A 15,713-nucleotide genomic window follows, 5' to 3' on the forward strand; every position below is an offset into this window, starting at 1 on the left:
GCGTCCCAAACATAATAAAGAAACTTTATTTTTGCAATAAAGCAGCTTGTATGCAGAATCCAGACAAGTAGATAACATCTTATTTTTTTCAGTCTCCTCAAGTTTGCTTAGAAAGATTCTCTAATATGGCAGATTTGAGCAGCCTCAGCCAAGCTTGTTTTTCCTTCTGAAGAATTGCTGAGAGCTGCTGCTAGGATTGGAAGGCACTGCTGCTTTGTGAGACTTGGGGGAACAGATAATCCTCTGGCAAAAGGAGCTGCCTTTGATGGCCATTTTCCTCAGTTCTGTGATTTATTTGTCTTGAGGCATCCCCCAAGCCCTTGACTCAAGAAATCTCAGAAAACCAATGCAGGTCCATCATGCCACTGAAAAGTATTACCATTCTGGCAACAAATATGTTTGAGCAACTGATAGCAGGAAAGAAATGTTTTTAATAAAGAGTTGTGGTGATTGAGTGCTGCCAGGCCAGAGCAGCCCCTTTGGCTTCCAACAAGGAGACACCACATTGCTCACAGGCATCCAAATTGCCAATCTTCATATATAAATGCTTGCAAATCAAATAAAAACATTCATCAGTTTTGAAAGAAAAAAAAAATCAGTGAAAAATGTTACAATAAATTTCTTAGCTAACCCTGCTGCTTAGGCTGCAGCAAAAGGAATCACCTATTATATCACCTATTTTTTATTAGCCAGAAAGCTAATATTTAAGAGTATTAGAGTATTAGAATATTTATTTAAGAGTATTAGAGTATTAGAATATTTAGAGTAAATTTAAGATTTACTCTAAAATCTACTGTTTATGTAACTATGGATATATCAATTAGAAAGCAGAGAAGAAAAAATTGCTAAGTAGGATATTTAGCAAAAAAAGGTGAAACACAGAGCCAGTCTTTGTGTATTGGTTATGCAAAGAGGGGATGCCTTAAATAAAAAAGAAATCACAAATCCCAAAAGAAAGCAGAAATAGCAGTGTTTTGTTTCTTATCAAGCCCTCTCTCATGTTCCACCTGTCCCATATAATTTCATAGATTTACAACACAATCCTTGTTTAAAATAAAACCACAAATGGTTTTATTTGACCATAAAACTATGGTAGAGTAAATGTTGGAGCATTTACGAGCATCTCCAAAGCCAAAGGTGAACAGTTTCACACTTCTGGGAGGGAAAAGCAGCATTTCAGAGCTCCAGCACAGTGTGGACTCCATCATGGGCCAGCTGAGAGCTGATGAGAGCCTTTGCCACCTCAGCAAGCAGCAGGAATTCCAGATTTAAGCATTTGCCAGATGCATATTAAAGGTTTGCAAGGAATGGCTACCAAATAAACAGCCACAGGGCACTGAGCTTTTCTTCTTGTCTCAGCTTTGCATCCACCTGCCAGAACAGCTTCCCAGAGGAGGCAATCATTTAAACTCACCTCTCATTTAATCTGGCCCTCCAGGGACAGGAGCAAACTGGTTCTAATCAAGTAATAATGATATATTTGAATTTAGTAACATCAATCAACATTATAAACACATGGCATATACAAATTGAAACCATGATCAGCCTCAGTTCTCCCAAGCACTTCAGAAGGACATCATGAATGAAGTCAAAAAGGATTTGTCTCATGTTCTTGACTTTATGAGCTTGTGTTTTTAGCTATCATGTACCACAGTATTTCCACATACAAAATAGAATGGAGGAAAGCTAGGGTGATGGATTTCAGGCCAAATGATGCTCAATTTCTCCATCACTACTGGGGAAAGGGAAGAACAGGACCCACTCAGTAATCATGGAACTGATTTCTCCCCAGCTATGCCCCAAACTTTACCTCTTTACAAAATGTACCAGGATCCTGAATTTCAATCATAAGTAGAACAGTACAGAACTGCAAATCAGCTTTTGGCAGCTCCAACTACTGACCTAACCTGAGAATTCCTACCATGCATCTGTAGCTATTGCTACCTCAGTGACCATATTCAGCTCTCCATGAAACTGGGAAAGACCCATCTTTCAAATATTCATAAAGAAGTCAAATTCCACTAAAGCTGATATCTCTGCCAAGGGATGTCTCTGCCCAAATCTCTTTGAATGTTTGCTCTAAAATAATGACAGATGGGAAGGTTTATGCTTTTCCATTCCTGCACAGTATGTCTGTTGTCACCCTCTTACACAGAACAAAGTATTCTCTTTTAAAACAGGTAAATCAAAGTACCTGGAAGAAAGATGGTTTGCATTTGGATATACAAATTAGAAGCTGAATCCAAAATAAAACCCTGGCTGTCTTATTTTCAATTAAATATTCCAATTTAGAGGAGGGATTTGGAGGCCTTTTTGTGGTGTTTTGTAACATGTGTGTTCAATTGAATCTTGGATTCTATCAAAATTTCTATAAAGAGGGAGTGCATGGACCTACAAGTGGCTCCCCTCTTCCACATCTGTCCAAGACAGGAGAGTCATGGGAGCAGCAGCAGAATGGATTGAAGTCCTGTGTAACACAATGGGGGTGTTAGCAGGGTGGCCTTTTGGGGCAGAGAAGCGGAGTCTGGCCTGTCCTATTTTCTGTTCCAACTTTGACAAAAACATGTTTCTCATCTCAGGAAGCCAGTGAAGAATTTGCCTCTGGGAATCACAGAAGCTCCAGCTGGAAGAGGGCTCAGACAGGATTAGAGGCAGAACAAAAAGGTCAGGCTTTCATCTGTGTGCAGTGGCACTTTCTGGTCTGAAGTAGAAAAAGCAATTTTGCTATGGAAGGTTTCTGGAATGTCCATGACAAAAATGGACTGAAGCCTGTGGTCTGCTCTGGAGGTGCCCTGTGTGCTTTAAACAAATTGTACTTGCATATCTCTGGCAATATCTCAGCTGACAGTGGCCTCACTGGCTGACACAACAGACTCAGCTGTTTTCTCTGGGGCACAGCACACGGGCAGGCAGTCACCCACAAGACAACTGCTTGTTTGGAGAGCTCTCATTCTGACCTCCTCATAAAGATTCCCTCTTCCTCCTCTAGGAAAATTCAGGTTTACAAGACACCTGGATTCATACTGCACTCCTGCAGTGCTTTGATGACTTCATCTCCCAACATCTTCACACTCTTGTGGGTTTGTTTTGGAGAAGAACTATCAGGCAGCCCCAGTGAAAATCAGAGGCAATAAGAAAGCATCAAGCAACAAGTGTATCAGAGCTGAGGAGGGAGAGAAACTGCATCAACAAGCAGTTGTGCTTTCTATTTCTCTAAAAGCAAATGTCAGGTCAGCAAGGCTTTTCTAATGGTTCCTAATCAAGCAGAAATCCTGCAGCCACTTTGGATCAGCAAAAGAAGCCAAGATGGGATAGTTTGTGTGAGTTGGGTTTGTGCTAATGTCCTTTGTAAGAAGTGCAAGATTTCTTTTGTTTCCTTGGACATCAAGAAAGCATTCACAGCATTTATGCAAGCAGCAGATATATGAGGCATTTAATCCTTTATTTCATCTTATTTCTGCCCACTATCATAATCAGAAATTTTACAGGAAGATGCAAGAACCCACATGGTGGGCAATTACAGAGCAGCTGGCCTGAGGAGCAGAAACTGATCCAGAAAGATCTAGAAGGATCTAGAAGTATCAGAAGGATCTAGAAGTAAGGCTGCAGACCTTCTGGAAAAGGCTGCACCTTTGCTGAAATGGTTTTATTTGGACATCAAGCTGCTCTATACTAAAATTCTGAACTGTTAAAAGATATAAAAGAGGAGGGGAAGTTGCTATCTCAGCCAGCTGAGACTGGACTAATACTCTGAACATCTAAAAATTTAAGATTTACTCTAAAATCTACTGTTTATGTAACTATGGATATATCAATTAACCCTAGATTTTCCTCTCAAAATCCTATTAATAAACTGGCCTCCCTAACACTGGAGTTAGATCACATTGCCTGTAAAAACAACCACCCTGTGTCAATTTTACATAGACCCTCACCATTACTTAATGTCCTTTCACTTGCCCACTATGAATAAACAGAGGAGTGAGTTTTTACTTACACATTCTGCAATTTCATTTCATCCCACCCTCAGATATCCCACTTCTAAAAGAACAGCAGTGGATTTTACAACATTAACAGCGCAGAGAGCCCAGTATCCAGAGAAAGAGGATTAGATGCTTAACTAATTAATTTGCTAAAATACTGCCTGAATTAAGGAATGCAATGATAGAGTTACCCCCTACAACTTCTGGGGTTGTAATAGGACTTGCAGCAGCCAGGGCTTCTTTGTAGGGAGTTACCTTCCTTGAGCTTCTATAAACTCACCCATTTTGAACAGCCTTTTCACATTCTGGATCTCTAATGCTCTCATGTTATTTAAATGCCAGAACTAGTCACCAAGAGGGCTCCAATCCAACAGGCAATAATTGCTGGAAATTCTTCTCATTTCCTAGCCCTCTCCTACACCCCTTCAAGACAGAACTGAGGGAAGTCTCTCCTGCTCTCCCCAACCTTTCCTGGCTGAAACCTGTTCCAATTTCACCCTGTAAATACCTGATATGAACAGATGAACTGGGAGGGGCCAGCAAGCTCTTCATAGTTTCAGGGGGGTGGAGGTAAACAGAAAAATAGTATATAAGATGCTTAGAGACAGACTTCCAAAGTGCATAGACTCTGACAGGAGGTGTCTGAAAAAAAGCCACTTCCTCAGGCTCCACCTTCAGAGACTTCATTGGAAGCAAGGAAGGTACCAGGCTGCTGCAGGAAATTTTATACCTAGCCCAGCTGCATTCAGCCTCCTGCAGTCAGCTGGAAGGTTTCTGTTGCTGTAAGCAACAATGCCAGCAAGACCCAGGGTTCAGCTGGCCTGGCTCTGCATTGTCACTGTGTCTGTGGTGATTTACCCAGCTCTGCTGCACAAACCTCCCAAGAGGAGAATGAGCAATGGGAATGCACAGCTGAAGATGCCAGGCTGCTGTGAGGAGATCAAGGAGCTCAAGCTGCAGGTAGCCAACCTGAGCAGAATGCTGCAGGAGCTGAGCAAGAAGCAGGAAGGGGACTGGGTGAACGTGGTGATGCAGGTGATGGAGCTGGAAGGCAGCACCAAGCAGATGGAGTCGCGCCTCATCGACGCCGAGAGCAAATACTCCCAAATGAACAACCAGATAGACATCATGCAGCTGCAGGCAGCTCAGATGGTCACACAGACATCAGCTGGTAAGGAGGGAGTCACCAAGCTCCCAGATGCACCTCTCAATGCACAATTGATGGCTGGTTCCTAGGGCTAGCATGTCCTGCTAACGTGGTTAGCAAGCGTGCACACTGAGAACTGCTGCTCAGGCAGTGATCCTGAGGAAACCAGCTTGGATTTCTTCATCTGTATTTTTATATCTATGTCTGTTTTTAAGCAGTGCAGAAACTGAACAGGTGTTGCATTTCTACAGTGAAGAATTCAATCTAATATTTCATTCTCTGAGCACTACACTATAGCAATCCTAAAAGAAAGGGAGCTGGCGTGGTAAGGGAATGGCTTTGGCAGTAATAACTTCTGAGCTCACAGTGCTGACAGGAGACTAGAAATTGTTAAAACAATTAGAAATGCTCTCCAGGAATTACTCAAGATTTGTAATTGTATCTTTATGACTATCTCTGAAACAGAGTAAAACAAAAGAGCGATCCATTATTTTTGAATGATAATTCTTAAAAATTCAAGGGTGTAGATTGAGTACAAACTGTGATATAGAATACAAACTGTGATTTATACCTAGCCAGACCACAGTTAAATTCTTCAAAATTCTCTTCCCTGAGGGAAAATGTCACTGCACACAGTGATTGCACAGGCCTGGACTCAATGTGGAATGCAGGTGCATTTTTAGGTCAGCTACCTGTAAAGGCACTTCTAGAAAAAAGCATCCTCTTTGCTGACTTTTCTCTTCAAATGAAATAAATTCACTGCAAAGAGCTTCAATTGTCTCAGTCTCAACTGGATTTGCCAAAAGACTTCATTTGGATTGTTTTAAACATTAAGGAAGAACTTCTAAATCTATTTACTTAATTCTTCCTCTAAAATAGTTCCAGCTGGTTAGTTTTGATGCATCACTATTTACAGTAGGCCTTAAAAAAGTTACATAAAGTTACATTATAACAAGTCTCTTTGAAGCTGGAGGAAAAACAGTTACACACAGCAGAAACTGGCCCAGAAGGAATTTAAGACAGATGTTTCTCACCTCACCAGGTAAGAGACATTTTTGAAAGCATCCTCTTTGCTGACTTTTCTCTTCAAATGAAATTCACTGCAAAGAGCTTGAATTGTCTGTCTACACTGGGTTTGCCAAAAGACTTCATTTAGATTTTTCTTTAACATTAAGGAAGAAATTCTAAATCTATTTACTTAATTCTTCCTCTAAAACAGTTCCAGCTGGTTAGTTTTGACGCATCACTATTTACAGTAGGCCTTAAAAAAAGTTACATTATAACAAGCTTTGAAGCTGGAGAAAAACAGTTACACACAGCAGAAACTGGCCCAGAAGGAATTTCAGACAGATGTTTCTCACCTCAGCAGGTAAGAGACATTTTTGAAAGCTGTCAGACATTATAAAGCCTTGCTTCAGCTCCTTTATCCTCCTCAGAATAGCTCTGCATTTTACCACCTTCAAGTCAGCTCCTGCACCAGGAGGAAAAGAGGCTTTCACAGACTCAGTGACTGCAGTTAAAAAGCACTTTCTCTGTCACAGATGCCAGTGCAGAAAGGGCTGAACAAACATCCCTCAACCACAAACCTGGCCAAGCTGTTCACACACTCAAACCAGGCACCTCACAGCAGCCTTGGCTTGGATTGGATCATTGGATCAGTCTTTATTATTTACTAGAGGGTCAGCAAATATATTTTCCAGCACAGACACACAGCGGCAATGTGATGAGAAAGCAGAGATGTCTTTTTGCAGAGCAGAGGTTAAAAAAATTAAAATAAGTAAATTAATAAAAATCACAAAATCCCAGCGTTACACCACCTTTTGCCAATGCACACACTCCTCACAACAAAGCCATTTCAGGAAAACTTTAGACTTGTGGAAAGCCCTCTTCATTACTCCTTGTACTACAAACTAAACTTTGCAGACAGCACCTTCACAGCAGAGGAGTTCTTGCTGCTCAGATTCTCACTTTCTGGTTCTGATTCAAGTAGATGCTGTTTATGACTGCTCATCACTTTACCAGAGGAACTACCGAATTTCTGGTGTTTACAAGTTACCTCCTGATGAATTCCTGGGAATTCCAGATCTGGAGGTAAGGCTATTCAGTACACAATGTATATGACATGTCTTTTAAAATATAATCAGGAAATACCTCTCTACAGAGATTTAAAAAGCACACACTAAGATTTGGTACCCTGCACTTGCCATCAGCATCTTTATGTAAGCAAACTTAAAAGGATGGAAAGAGTATATGTACATTTAAGAGAGAAAATAGAAAAAGGGTTGATCTAATAATTTTTTGCCATAGAAGTTTCTTCAGGTTGTGAAATCTGTAACAATGCCTTGTGTCAAGAGAACTGAACCTTCCTAAGTCCACTGACAAGTAACCACTGCCTTTTTTTCCTGTTCCAGGTGTTCTGTGACATGGAGACAGATGGAGGTGGCTGGACTGTCATCCAAAGACGTAAAGTTGGTTTGACATCATTCAATAGGGACTGGAAACAATACAAGGAAGGATTTGGCAATATTAAGGGAGATTTTTGGCTGGGAAATGAAAATATCTACAGACTTTCAAGACGCCCCACTGTTCTGCGAGTAGAGTTGGAGGTAATTCATAAACTCCTGATTTCAGCAGCTAAAGGCTTTTTTATTCCCCAGTACCAGATACCACCTCCCATCTTTTTAGGAGGCCCAAAGAATCTGCATGCTTTAATTACAGGAGAAGGAAGCAGGATCAAGCTAGGAATGCATTCAAACCCAAGCCAGAAGGATGTTCTGCCCTGAGCCAAGTCAGTGGCACAACCTTCTGTCTGCACCCACATTGTGTCTCCAGAACGTGTGGGGCTCTTTGCAGAAGCCACTGCAGACAGAGACCAAACTGCTGATCAGCTCAGATTTAAAAATTCAAAAAGAGATGTCCCATTAAGTTTCCAAGCCTCTGAGTCTTTTCATTTTGCAGCCTGGGTACAAGAGTTTGCATTGTGTTACCCTCAATTTCTTCAGTCTGTTAAAGGCTTGGGTTTGACCTAGACTAGTTTATAGTTGGTACAACAGCTTTGAGGGATGGGATTTGTATAAACTGAAAGGCTTAATTGTTGAGTTTGTGAGGTCCCCAGGATGAGGGGAGAGATGAGGAATCTGACTCCATGTTCTCAGAAGGCTGATATATTTATATTATATTATACTATATCATATTATATTATACTATATCATATCATATTATATCATATCATATTATATCACATTATATCATATCATATCATATTATATCATATTTTATCATATTATATTATACTATACTATATCATATCATATCATATCATATCATATCATATCATATCATATCATATTATATTATCTACACTAAAACTATACTAAAAAATAGAGAAAGATACAGACAGAAGGCTTAACAAGAGTGATCATGAAAAACTCATGGACTGACTCCTGAGAGTCCAACACAGCTGATGGTGATTGGTCATTAATTTAAAACAATTCACATGAAACCAATCAAACATGCACCTGTTGGTAAACAATCTCCAGCCATATTCCAAAGCAACAAAACAGGGAGAAGCAAATGAGATAATATTGTTGTTTTTTTTTTTCTCTGAGGCTTCTCATCCTCCCAGGAGAAGAAATCCTGGTGAAGGGATTTTTCAGAAAATATATCAGTGACACTTAATATCTAAAAGTCATTGTTTCAGAGAGGAAAAAAATTACTTGAGGCAGCATGCTGACACAAGGATAGTGAATGCAAGAGCTGCACATCAGGTTTCCAACAGATTGTACAACACCAGCACAGATAAAACTTGGAAGTTTCATGCTTTGCTCTGGAAAGTTCCTTGGCCTTAACAGAGCAGTTTCTGCAGTCTGAGACATGTATGTAATCATGGATGTTGGAGTCTCTTTCATAGGTGTTCTAACAGCACTGATTGATTCTCCCCTCCTGTGTGCAGGACTGGGAAGGTAACACAGGCTACAATAGCAGCAGTTCACCCTGAGCAATGAATTAAACAGCTACAGGCTGTTTGTGGGGAACTACACCAGAACTACACAATTTATTTCCTACAGATTGTACAGTACCAGTGCAGATAAAACTTGGAAGTGTCATGCCTTGCTCTGAGAAGTTCCTTTCCCTTAACAGAGCAGTTTCTGCAGTCTGAGACAGTAACAATACATGTATATAATCATGGATGTTGGGTCTTTGTCATAACTGCTCTAACAGCACTGATTTCTTCTCCCATGGTGTGTGCAGGATTGGGAAGGTAACAGGGGCTATGCCCAGTACCAACAGTTCACCCTGAGCAATGAAATCAACAGCTGCCACTGTAGGGAACTACACTGGAACTATACAATCTGTTTCCTACAGATTGTACAATACCAGTGCAGATAAAACTTGGAAGTTTCATGCCTTGCTCTGAGAAGTTCTTTTCCCTTAACAGAGCAGTTTCTGCAGTCTGAGACAGTCAACATATCTGTATATAATAATGGATTTTAGAATCTTTTTCATAACTGCTCTAACAGCACTGATTTCTTCTCCCCTGTTGTGGGCAGGACTGGGAAGGTAACACACGCTATGCCCAGTATGGGCAGTTCACCCTGAGCAATGAAATCAACAGCTACAGGCTGTTTGTGGGCAACTACAGCGGCAACACCGGGCGGGACTCGCTGCGCTACCACAACAACACGGCCTTCAGCACGAAGGACAAGGACAACGACAAGTGTGTGGATGACTGTGCCCAGTTCCGCAAAGGTAAAGCACACAAAATGTCACTCTTAGGTTGGATGTGACATACACACATGATTAGGTGTTGTTCAGGATCCAAACCCTCCATCAGAACACACTCCTTTCCTTCACCATCGCGCCCTAAAGCTTCTCCAGCAGAGAAAAACCTGAGGAGCAGCCCCTCCTAAGAGAGAAGGCTCCATCCCACAACCACCAGAGCTCCTGCAGGCCTGGACTTGTCCCCACGTGCCAACTGCAGCACCCAGCCAGCCAAAAGTGTCTGTGGGGTGAAACACCACACACCCAGGCAGCCAAAAGTGTCTCTAGGGTGAAACACCACACACCCAGGCAGCCAAAAGTGTCTGTGGGGTGAAACACCACACACCCAGCCAGCCAAAAGTGTCTGTGGGTGAAACACCACACACCCAGCCAGCCAAAAGTGTCTGTGGGGTGAAACACCACACACCCAGCCAGGCAAAAGTGTCTCTAAGGGTGAAACACCACACACCCAGCCAGGCAAAAGTGTCTGTGGGGTGAAACACCACACACAGCCAGCCAAAAGTGTCTGTGGGGTGAAAACACCACAGTTGCCACTATTTGGCTCAGCACCAAGGGCCAGACAAGCTCAGGCACACCCCATCTGGCTATATTGGTAATTATTCCAATAATTAGGGTCTAAAAGAAAAAAGGTTTTTGTTTTGCTGTTGTGGTTTGAAAAGGAGGTGAGTTTTTTGGGAGGCTGTAGTCAAACCAATAGGTGCTCAGATTTGAATATTAGCACCTGGGGTAGTCACCATGACATCCAGCTTATATACTTTTAACAAAGTGTGATCTTAAGTCATTCATTAGATCACAATAACTTATTATATTCATTGGTGCAAAGCAATTAACCTCAATGTATTTGGCAAAAGTTTTACAGAAATTTAATAAGGCACCTATACACATCTCCTTATGCATGTAGTCTAGCTTACAAAAATTTTCATGTATCTTTTCTAACCTGTTTCCATGCTGACAGCCTTGTCTTCTTCCTTGCTATGGATACACTCAAAAACCATCAATTGCTATTTCTTCTATTAACCCAGCTTTGTTTACAAGCCAGCTGTCAATCCCCTCCATACCTCCCCCTTTTTGTATTTGAGTGACAAACACAGCTGACAAGGATTTCTGCAGGGCCCAATGCAAAAATCCAAGCAGACAAGGGAGAACACAGGGCAATAATTACAATCACCAACAAAATTAACAATCCAGTCTTCAACAAGGCCTTAAGCCACCCAGCGATGCCCAAACTCTTGAAAAATCTATTCAGCCATCCCCATCCATCCTCCACTTGTAATTGCTTGGTGCAATTGTGCCTAAGAAGGTTCTCCCTGCATCTCCCTTCCTGTCCTGAGAGAGCTGCTTGGGTGAGGTGCAGAGAGCCCAACACTCCCTCTTTCCATGCAATTAGTAACATCTGAATGGCAACTCAAGGGAGAGGTGAACAATTCTGGAAAATACACTTATGTGGGAAATCTGGCAGTTAGAGCTGATTTACAGAGCCAGACTGTCACCATTATATTTTCTGAAAAATCCCTTTGCCAGGATTTCTTCTCCTGGGAAGTGGAGAAGCCTCAGAGAAAAATGAAAACAATAATTATCTGATTGCTTCTCCTGTGTTTTATTGCTTTGGAATGTGGTTTGGAGATTGTTTAACCAACTGGTTTCATGTGAATTGTTTTAACTTAATGACCAATCACAGTCCAGCTGTGTCAAGGCTCTGGAGAGTGACAAATTTTAAATTAGTATCTTGTTAAGCCTTCTGTAAGTATTTTTAGTATAGTTTTAGTATAGCATTCTTTAATATAATATAATACATAAATTAATGAATTAGCCTTCTAAGAACATGGAGTCAGATTCATCATTTCCTTCCTGCCACAGGGGACCCAGAAAATACCACACCAGACTGTGTATTACTGTGTATTATATATTATTTTTATATATATTTTTATATTATTATAGAATTATATATTATTATTATTATATTACTGTATATACTGTGGACTGGGTAACAGTCCACTATAGTATCTGCTGATAAAATACAGTGAGACAGGAAGTTATTCCTTAATATCTATCAGGTTCTTATTTTTTCTTATATTTCTGTAAGGTTTCAAATCCTAGTATTATGCACCTGTAATTCTTCTCCTGTGTTCACCTCCATATTCACTTGACTTGTGATCTTTATTATAACCCTATTATTGTGATCTTTATTACAACCCTATTACAAGCCTCTAATTTCAGAGGTTATTCTCTTAATTTTCTGGAGTATCTTTGAGTTCTGTCAAAGATAATTATCTTCATTACATCTTGCTCTTTAATTTCCCCATTGTGTCCCACACAACATGCAGATAAAACTGTTGATCTCAGTCTCAATAAATACTCAGGGAGTTCAGGAACTTTTTAAACACCTTCAGATGCTCTGGTGAATTACCCAGATTCATTTCCTATGCTAATTCACTGAGTCAGAAACACCTCACAGAAATATTCTAAGAGGAATGAGCAAATAAATTAAAAGCTACTAGACTAATTTGACTATAGAGCTGTAATGCCTTTCAGTTCCTAAATATCTATTTTAACTTTTAAATTGACCTGCAACCTCAACTATCAGAGCCCTCTGCTCACTGTCCCTGGAACAAGAAGTAATTATTAATAGAAATTAATGATATAAATATAATTAACATAAATTAATGTCAGGAATCTCTTATGTTTCCTGCCAAGGTGGATATTGGTACAACTGCTGCACAGATTCCAATCTGAATGGGGTCTACTACCGCAGAGGAGAGCACACCAAGAGCATGGATGGCATCACCTGGTACGGATGGCACGGCTCCACCTACTCCCTCAAGAGAGTGGAGATGAAGATCAGGCCAGAGGATTTCAAACCATAGAAGAAATCAATGGTTGATTGTACAGCTACATGACTTCACCATGCAAAAGGTGGGCAATAAACAGCCAAATAATGTTTCATTTCATCCAATACATGCAACAGCTCTGTACTGGTGATGTACACAAACACTGCGACACCAGTCACAGGCACCAGTATTATCAGGACTCAGCCTTGTTTCCTCCTCTTCAGGCTCTTTCCAAAGGGAAAAATATTGTGTTAGAGTAGCTTAGGACTGAATGCACTTATAGCACCTTCAGAAAACCTATGGGTGTGTTTTCACTAGCAGTGTGATTACTGGGTTGCCTTAGTACTATTAACCAGATAGGCAGGGACTGAAAAGCAAAAGCCCCTGGGCTTCCTTTCCTCCAGTGTCTGGAGCAAGCACTGCTAAGCAACTTCTTTCAAGAAGCACTCAAACCACAAAAGTTATAGACTTATTTCAAGCCAGAGGAATCCATCAGAAGTGCCCCTGATGCACTTTTCTTTAGTGTATAGTAAGTGGCTTATTTTCGCACAGAAGGAAGAAAAAAGCTCAAAAATTTAATTTGCATTGTCCAGATTCTCCCCTGACCTTTTACTGCCACCTCCTGCTGCTGCCTCAAATAATCCCCACTGAAGGCTGCCCTAACAAACAGTAACACTGGAGAAGGATTTGTCCCATGGGCCCTCCAATGTTTATTTCTATCCACACAGATCACCTAAATGCTGATAAACTAGACAAACAACTTTCTGGGCTGTTCCCAAACTGTGTTAAGGTTAGAACACAAACATGCTGGATGTCAGTAAGGCTGAGAGTGAGCAGCAGCTTAGCAAGTCAAAAAACTCAACTCCAACACTTAAAAACCACTGTATTCATGAGCAGAACACTAGAACACACCAGAGAATCCCCAAGTGCCAAAAGTTATTTCACTGTAAGGGAATGTTTGCCAACACAGCAGACTGAGGAGTATCAAAATCTGTTCCAACTTCCCAGGTGGAAGTTACCTAGAGATAGTCTGTCAAAAATAGGAAACTTCTCCCTCACATAACACAGAGTTAAAGCTAACAGTTAAAAAAGAATGAGACTCCTCCTATAGCCCTAGCATTGTTTGAATATGTTGGAAAATGATCATTATAATGAATAGATCTATTTTTATTCACCTTGAAGAGAGTTTGAATCTAGATTAGGTTGTTTTCAGTCCTGTGTGAAATGGAAGATAAAGGTGTCTTGGGAATTTACAGATGTTCAAATATTCATAATGCAATTTTCAACTGTGTGGAACTATAATTGGAACTATTTTAACTGTGGTCTATAATGGATTTTTAAAGGTTTCTAAAACTTTTTCATTTCTAATAAATTGTTTCATTTTTAAGTGTGCTTTATGTCAATTCTTTGCTCCTTAACTTACTTTCTGATACATAAAAAAACAACTGCATAAGCAACTGAGACCAAGAAAAAAATACACTGAATTCTGTATTTTTCTCAATAACATGAGGCAGAATGAAGGGTGAAAAAATAATAGAGGAGAAAAGAATTGGAAAACACAATTCCAAAGAAGTAGGAGGGTTGAAAAATTCACTGCATAAAGACAAAGTTAAGATTTTGCACAACCAAAATCAATTTGTTCATCTCAAATAGGTGAGCTAACATTTCTGTGATATGGAATAGAGATTCACATTTTAAAACATGTAGTTTAGCATCAAATCCTGTGCAGGTTATTTTAGGCTAATATCTGTGTCACTGACCAAGCTCAGAAACAACACAATTTATAATATCTTCTATCTGACATAAGAGCAATGAGACCCATCTAAGCTAAATCCGCAGAATGTGATGAGAAATTTTAATTAAGAGCTTCAACTTTTCTGACTTATTTATATGCAGGTATAGAAATCTGTCTCATTTAACCTGCAGCCATTTCATGCAACTCCACAGTGAACTGGAAGGGTGAGAGAGGGGAATCAGAACATTTTCCTGCACTTCTTCCTGCAAAACTTCCCTGGGCTTCTATCATAGTTTTAACCACACAGTAGAAGGACAGAACTCAGCAGCTAAAATTGCACATTTGCAAGTAGTTTAACAACATCTTGTGACAGAGTGGAGTCCAAAGAACTGCCTAGATTAATCCTAGTGTTATCTTAAATTGTAGCTACTGCAAGAGCAGAAATCTCACCAGTTGTGGTCCTACCTGATTAGAGACTCCAGAATAGCTGGGGTGGGACCCTTTTGAAATTCCAGCTCTTTGTAGTGAAGGGCCTTAGCATATGCTCGACATTTGGCAGCTCTTTCCCCCAGAAGGACAATGCCATTGTCATCCCTCAAAGGCAGGGGGCCCTGGGCAGGAGCACACACATCAGAAACAGGGTGAGTATTACAAAGCAGTCATGAATTCCACACAGAATAACCACCAAAACAGCAACAGGAGGGGCTGCCCAACAGCATCTCTACCTTGTCACTGTGCTCCATGAATTCTGCCAAGTTCAGGAGAGTCTGAGTGACTTCTGCAATGTCCTGAGAAGTCAAGGCCAACTCAATGCTTCGGATCAGCTCATCCTGCTGGTCCTCGTTCAGTTCAGACCAGCAAGAAACAAAAGCAGCATTGAAGAGGTCTCTGGGGAGGAACACAAAAGACAGTGTGAGGTGGGGATTCATGAGAAAAAGTCTGTTTGACAGTGGGCTCACCTGCTTACCCAGAGAAAGAGAGCTAAAAAATACACTTACATGTCTGCCTGCTTTGATTAGTTTTGATAAAGCTAATTTCTGTGAAACCTTCATTTGAAAAAAATAGAATAAGCTGGTATACTACAATAACAGAAATACTGTGTTATCATATGCTATCAAAGTTTCTCCAAACATGCTGGTTGTAAAAAACCACTGCAGTTTATTCCACTCAGATGCATTTTTATTCCCCACAGTAAATACTCAATACAAATATTTCATACTCTGCTGTTATTCCAGCTTCAC

General features: G+C 40.5%; 2 protein-coding genes across 3 annotated transcripts in view; one reads left to right on the plus strand and one right to left on the minus strand.

Moving 5' to 3' along the window:
* MTOR (mechanistic target of rapamycin kinase) overlaps window positions 1-15,713 on the minus strand; it is a 71,769-nt gene that overhangs the window by 36,069 nt on the left and 19,987 nt on the right. Inside the window, exons 27-28 of the mRNA XM_066563872.1 lie at window positions 15,198-15,360; window positions 14,938-15,083 (exon numbers count right to left, since the gene is read on the minus strand). Coding sequence (XP_066419969.1) covers window positions 14,938-15,083; window positions 15,198-15,360 — 309 coding nt within the window. The remainder of the gene's footprint in view (window positions 1-14,937; window positions 15,084-15,197; window positions 15,361-15,713) is intronic.
* Window positions 4,735-14,124, plus strand: ANGPTL7 (angiopoietin like 7). Of its 2 annotated transcripts, none has more exons than XM_066564028.1 (5): window positions 4,735-5,151; window positions 7,115-7,218; window positions 7,539-7,733; window positions 9,678-9,876; window positions 12,604-14,124. In XM_066564028.1, exons 1-5 carry the CDS (start codon window positions 4,773-4,775, stop codon window positions 12,771-12,773), a joined length of 1,047 nt encoding a protein of 348 aa, XP_066420125.1. In that variant the 5' UTR covers window positions 4,735-4,772; the 3' UTR covers window positions 12,774-14,124. The 2 variants fall into 2 exon arrangements, with proteins under 2 accessions (XP_066420125.1, XP_066420126.1); XM_066564029.1 differs by having other exon boundaries at window positions 7,118-7,218.

Source organism: Molothrus aeneus, chromosome 21 (genome assembly GCF_037042795.1).
Source record: "Molothrus aeneus isolate 106 chromosome 21, BPBGC_Maene_1.0, whole genome shotgun sequence".
NCBI lineage: Eukaryota > Metazoa > Chordata > Aves > Passeriformes > Icteridae > Molothrus > Molothrus aeneus.